General features: G+C 39.4%; 2 protein-coding genes across 2 annotated transcripts; both read left to right on the top strand. All coding sequences in view use genetic code 12, as the record gives it.

Annotated features, from left to right (window-relative positions):
- On the top strand, nucleotides 1-2084 carry J8A68_006167 (uncharacterized protein; the record flags this gene model as incomplete). Its single annotated transcript, XM_049410308.1, has 1 exon — nucleotides 43-2084. A coding segment is annotated over one exon (2042 nt), but the record flags the coding sequence as incomplete, so codon positions are not given.
- Nucleotides 2085-2928: 844 nt separating this feature from the next.
- On the top strand, nucleotides 2929-3960 carry J8A68_006168 (D-mandelate dehydrogenase-like dehydrogenase; the record flags this gene model as incomplete). Its single annotated transcript, XM_049410309.1, has 1 exon — nucleotides 2929-3960. One exon carries the CDS (start codon nucleotides 2929-2931, stop codon nucleotides 3958-3960), a length of 1032 nt encoding a protein of 343 aa, XP_049260559.1.
- Nucleotides 3961-7072: the final 3112 nt, after the last annotated feature.

Consider the following 7072-nt stretch of genomic DNA (forward strand, 5'->3'; position numbering starts at 1 on the left):
AAGATGGTGGTACAAAGACCGGATTGGTGATTGTTACTATAGATGAAGATGAGAGCTGGTACACAACGACTCTGAACTTCGAAGCAAGATCTTATACCACTACATATACTGATGAAGATGGTTCCACTAAGATGGGCGTTGTTGTCGTGACTACTGATGAGAACCAGAGATGGTTAACTAGTACACTGAACTTGGATGGAAATGTGTACACCACTACCTATGTCGATGAAGATGGTGGTACAAAGACCGGATTGGTGATTGTTACTATAGATGAAGATGAGAGCTGGTACACAACGACTCTGAACTTCGAAGCAAGATCTTATACCACTACATATACTGATGAAGATGGTTCCACTAAGATGGGCGTTGTTGTCGTGACTACTGATGAGAACCAGAGATGGTTAACTAGTACACTGAACTTGGATGGAAATGTGTACACCACTACCTATGTCGATGAAGATGGTGGTACAAAGACAGGCTTGGTGATTGTTACAACAGATGAAGATGAGAGTTGGTACAGTACTACCCTGGAGTTCAAATCGACATCTTATACCACTACATATACTGATGTTGATGGTTCCACTAAGATGGGTGTTGTTGTCGCGACTACTGATGAGAACCAGAGATGGTTAACTACGACACTGAACTTGGATGGAAATGTGTACACCACTACCTATGGCGATGAAGATGGTGGTACAAAGACAGGCTTGGTGATTGTTACAACAGATGAAGATGAGAGTTGGTACAGTACTACCCTGGAGTTCAAATCGACATCTTATACCACTACATATACTGATGAAGATGGTTCCACTAAGATGGGCGTTGTTGTCGTGACTACTGATGAGAACCAGAGATGGTTAACTAGTACACTGAACTTGGATGGAAATGTGTACACCACTACCTATGTCGATGAAGATGGTGGTACAAAGACAGGCTTGGTGATTGTTACAACAGATGAAGATGAGAGTTGGTACAGTACTACCCTGGAGTTCAAATCGACATCTTATACCACTACATATACTGATGTTGATGGTTCCACTAAGATGGGTGTTGTTGTCGCGACTACTGATGAGAACCAGAGATGGTTAACTACGACACTGAACTTGGATGGAAATGTGTACACCACTACCTATGTCGATGAAGATGGTGGTACAAAGACCGGATTGGTGATTGTTACTATAGATGAAGATGAGAGTTGGTACAGTACTACCCTGGAGTTCAAATCGACATCTTATACCACTACATATACTGATGCTGATGGTTCCACTAAGATGGGCGTTGTTGTCGTGACTACTGATGAGAACGAGAGATGGCGAACTACGACACTGAACTTGGATGGAAATGTGTACACCACTACCTATGGCGATGAAGATGGTGATACAAAGACAGGCTTGGTGATTGTTACAACAGATGAAGATGAGAGCTGGTACACAACGACTCTGAACTTCGAAACAAGGTCTTATACAACTGCGTATATTGACGAAGATGGTTCCACTAAGATGGGCTTCGTTGTTGTTACGACTGATGAAAATGAGAGCTGGTTCACTTCAACACTGAAGTTGGAGGAAAATGTGTACACCACCACCTATGTCGATGAAGATGGCATCCCAAAGACAGCTATTGTTATTGTTATTTCTGATGTAAATAAGACTTGGTACACTAATATGCCTGCTTTTGAAGATGTTCTGCTCACATCTGGACCCAAACCCAAACCTGTCGTTCATTATTATATCACCATCACACCCAATTCAGGAGATGAAATAGTGGTAAAAACTATAGGTGTAATTATTGAAGGTCCAGTTATTGGTTGCAGCTCAGAAATTGTTGATATTCCTAGTGCCGTAGATTATACGAAATTGACCCAAGCTGTTACCAAGACCGTTGTTGTGGCAGAAACTAGCTGTCAAGGTAATGAATGTGTAGAAATGGAGAGAACTGAGGAAATAAACTCTGAAGAGACGACATGGGCAGCAGCATTTGAATCGCAACCTTCGATAGTGCTCGAAGGTGGTGCGTCTTCGAGTATTTGCAGAGCTAATATGGCTGGCATTTTTGTGGGCTTGATTGGATTTCTTTTTATTTAAATTTGTTATATTTGTCAGGGGAATTGTTTCCCTTGTTTCTAAATTTGGTTGTGTGTAGATCTTTAAATATATACTTCAGATATGAGTAAAATTCCCGTATTTTGACAAATGAACTTCTTGTCACTTTCGATCAAGTCTGCTGTAAGTTCTACATAGTTAGAGAGTACTAAGGGCTATCAACAAAAACAATACAATCTTGAAGCTTACCAAAAGGAAATCAGGAATTCAAAATTTGTTCCACCACACATAGACAACTCGATATTCTGTGAAAGTGCAACAGCTTAGCTCCGTCAAATAGATAACATATATTTGCAATATTTTATATATTATTTTAGTGTATTACATATATGTAGAATAAGTTGTTACTGACAGAGTCAGAAAATGTTTAGCACCTTAAGACAATTTTTTTTAAGGGGGTGGGTCCCTCGCTCTTTCTTTTTTTTTTTAGTTTGGAGAATTTTGCAGAAATATTTGTTAGGAATTACAAGTAAAGTAATGAATTTAATTTCCAAGGGAACTGATTTTACAATCTGATAGAATTACTATCATTATATATGTATAGACACAGGACCATACTATATGGGTATTGTTTCATTTTTTTTTCCCGACCCCACTAATTGAACCTTAGTAATTTTCTGATCCCCGCGAACAATAAACTGGCAATTTTTCATTTCATTTCTTCTTCTTCTTCTCCTTCTCCTTCTTCTCCTTCTTCTTCTTATTATACCAATACTCAACAACATCCCAAGCCTTGGAAGTTTGTACAAATTCAATCATTTTAAAGGGAGACACATTTGGATATCCCTTCTCTGTTTGCTTTTCTCTATCAACATAGCCACTTCCAATGTCAACCAAACCAAAAGTATTAAGAGTTGGACAAATCGAATATGCTCATGAAAGGTGGAATCAACTTGAATCCATTGCTGAAATAATTGACTGCACTTCCCAATCCCGCGAAGAATTCATTCATGATCTTAAAACTAAATACCTGGATGTAACTTGTGTTTCTCGTACTTTCTACTCCTATCCCATGACTGGTAAATTGGACAAAGAAATTGCTGAAGCAATGTCTCCTACTGTTAAAACATTAAGTCATAATGGAGCTGGATATGATCATATAGTAGTTGATGAATTTACTAAAAAAGGAATTCAAGTTTCTAATGTCACCTTTCCAGTGGAAGATCCTACTGCTGATACAGCCATATATTTGATGTTGGGTTGTATGAGGAATTTCCAACAAGGGCGTGAGTTGTTACGTCTGGGGAATTGGCCAAAAAATGGTGGAGTCGAAGCTGGAGGTGTAAGAATGGGCCATACTCCAAAGGGGAAAGTAGTTGGAATTTTAGGTATGGGTAGAATTGGCCGTGCAATTAGGGATAGATTAATCCCATTTAAATTCAATAGAATTATTTATTATAATAGAAATAGATTAGATCCAGAATTAGAAGGTGCTAGTGCTGAATATGTATCATTTGATGAATTACTCCAAAGTTCAGATATAATAATCGTAAGTATGCCATTGAATGAATCTACAACTCATATGATTAATCCAAAAACTATTGAAAAGATGAAAGATGGTGTAATCATAATCAATATTGCAAGAGGCGCAATTATTGATGAACAACATTTACCCAAATATTTAAAATCAGGTAAAATTTCATCATTTGGATCAGATGTGTTTGAGAAAGAACCGATCGTTTCTCCTGATTTGTATAATCTTCCCAACGTTATTACTTTACCTCATATGGGCACCCATGCAATAGAAGCTCTCAAATATATGGAAGAATGGGTTGTTGATAATATTGAATGTTTTATCAATACTGGAAAAGTGAAAACAATCGTACCTGAACAATATAACATGAAAATCTTAGAATAGTTAGTAGTATAATTGAGTTTTAACTTTGTAATATTTACAATTGACATTTCGTTTCTACGTAGTTCTTATTTATTGACTAAAACCATGCAGTCTTCCCATGTCTGAAAGAATTGTCATAAGTTGAAGCATTAATACTGTATATTGTATCCAGCTATTGTCTATAGATTACATTCGTTCGATCCAAGACTTGTTCGAATTTAATGTTTCCAATGATCCTTAGATCCAACTTTTGACACAACAGCCTTTAAGCAATCTTAGAGTTTAAGCAGGTGAAAAGGTCTATTTACGGGACGTCGAAAACAATCAGCGTAGGGTCGTTCTAAGTGTCTCTGAATTTGAAAAGCATACACGTCAAAATCACCAGCCATTGACTGTACAATCAACTCAATTTAATGATTACCCGGTGCAATCCAAGACTACTCTTTATATAGTTTTATTTCCAGAAGGCAAAAATACAAGGGTGAAGAGATGACGAATGTCAACACCGCCGATACTAGTCGAGTCGCCACCCATTGCTATTGTACCCCTAAGTGCAATTTACACCTCCAAGCACTAATTCTACGAGTATCCTCGGAGGAATTGAACCAGATTCTCTCCCGGACTGTTATGCTGGGACTCCAACTTGAATGTATGGTTGCTTCCCGGACTCAGCCTTCGAATTCAAACACAGGATAAAGCCAACCCAAATAGATAATAGTAGCCATTGACTAATTAAGCGCTAAACCTAAATCATAAAATGAACACACATAACCACACACAACCCACTAAAAAATTGAAAGTGAAAACTATGATGAGACTAGGTCCCCCTCCTAAAGCTCGAAGCCGAATTAACAAGAAGGGAACTTCATTATAGCCCTTGAACTTAAATACCACAAACAATTACATCATCAACCTGTGATTGTGTTGAGCTCATCAAATGTTCTTAGATTATCAATATAATTACAAGTAAGCTTGTAATGTCGATTTTGGCTGTTAAGTAAATCCCTGCAATTTACACAGAGGGTATTGAAGAGAAATGCAAATAAGCTCCAAATCAAAACCTTTCTCAGTAGGTCAATTATGTATAAAAGTCTTGGGTGTCATCGACTTACTATACCTGTGATAAAAAGATAGCCAATACCCTTTAAGCGCATAATTATTTTTTTCGGAAAAATTAAAGTATGGGGTTTATTTCCTGGCCCAAATCTGAATTAGGAAGGACACAAAAATATTTTCTTAACTTGGAAAAAATAATATCTATGTCACTCTGAACAGATTTAGAGATTCGATTGGAATATTGAAAGCCAACAAACTTAGCTTGCATAGGAACATAGGGAGACAGTATTAGTTAGTATTATAAAGGGTATGATTCAGGCCAAGTCAGTTTACCTGCGCCATACCGGTTTAGGAGATAGAGTCCGGAATGTATATGGTCGAGTGGTAGTTCTATCGTGCTTTTCTCCCAATGGTTTGGCTCTTCATGGGTAGATTGGTTTAAGCATTGTGGATTCTTGATTGCTGCCTGGTAGGATGAATCTGACATGTGTCTAGAAGCTTGGTGAGTGTACCAATTGCAGATACAGGGGTTGCAGACTTGTTAGGTTGAGAAGGACCATTGATCAGTCTGCTATTTCAGGGATTGTTTTCAGGGTGAAAGAAGAAGTCAAGCTATCTACATAGTATTCCATAGCTTTTCACAAGGCTGATTCTGCCTAAGAGTCAAAAAGATTAGGATGCCCTTATAAACCGAGCTGCCTGACTATGGTTTCAGGGTTATTAGTGACTGTAGGTAGCTAAGAATCTGGGACGCTACGGGCACCTGATTTGTGAGCGCTTATGGTGGATGATTCGTCTTAGTGGTAGCAGCCCTAACGGGTCTGATGACTTAGCATCTCCTGATCCTATGTAGTGTGTACTTGATTGGGTCATTATATCAAAGAGATCGTTTAGGTCGTTCCTCTTCTTGGCTTGTAAGCAGGAACTGACACACCGTACATTGTAATATGCTAGCACTGTTGTATATTCCCCTCTTATGTTGCAGAGATTCTATATATGAACCATCTTGAAAGGTCTAGTTTTGGTAGATTCTGTTAACTGGCAGATTGTACCAGTTCTGGTCTATGCTTAGCTACTTTGCTTTGGGGAGATATCATAACCTTGTTGTAGTTATTAGGGCTAGTTGTAGGACTATATTAGCATTTCATGACAGTGCAACATTGCATAGGAGCTACAGGTTATTTAATAATTGAAGTTATTTTTGAAAGATTTTTACAGATTTATAGTACTAACTTTTTTTCGGGTAGATTTTTTACATATTTTTAAGTCATAATTTTTTTGCATACTTTCTACACTATATTTAAGCTCATATGTAGCAGATGTATCCCAGAAGCTATAGGGAGATAAGAAAGACTTCGTATACCCGATTAGAGTAACGAGTTTGTTTGATAGGTAGCTTACTGAAGGTCTCGTTGGGATTCTGGACTAATGACCTTATGTACTACAGGGTTACATATAGATTGGTAAATATCCAAACAGCCAAAAACATCCAGTAGTTAGAGCGGTCTAGGTGCTAGCAGGATGGGACGCTGGCAGGATGGGGGAGGGTCTTGGGATGCTTGTCTGTCTGGTTGTTTTGGAGGTTCTAGGTGCTACCAGGTGGGAGGCTGGCAGGATAGGGGTTGGTCTCGGGATGCTTGTCCGTCTGGTTGTTTTGGTTCCAGGTGCTTCAAGGTGGGAGGCTGACAGGATGGGGGATGGTCTTGGGATGCATGTCTGTCTGGTTATTTTGGTGGTTCTAGGTGCTACCAGGATGGGAGGCTGGCAGGATGGGGGAGGGTCTTGGGATGCTTGTCTGTTTGGGTGTTTTGGAGGTTCTAGGTGCTACCAGGATGGGACGCTGGCAGGATGGGGGAGGGTTTTGGGATGCTTGTCTGTCTGGTTGTTTTGGAGGTTCTAGGTGCTACCAGGATGGGGGATGGTCTCGGGATGCTTGTCTGTCTGGTTGTTTTGGAGGTTCTAGGTGCTACCAGGATGGGAGTCTGGCAGGATGGGGGATGGTCTCGGGGTGCTTGTCTGTTTGGTTGTTTTGGAGGTTCTAGGTGCTACCAGGATGGGAGGCTGGCAGGATGGGGGA

Source organism: Hemisphaericaspora subhashii, assembly GCF_019202705.1.
Source record: "Hemisphaericaspora subhashii strain CBS 10753 chromosome Unknown scaffold228, whole genome shotgun sequence".
Taxonomy (NCBI): domain Eukaryota; kingdom Fungi; phylum Ascomycota; class Pichiomycetes; order Serinales; family Debaryomycetaceae; genus Hemisphaericaspora; species Hemisphaericaspora subhashii.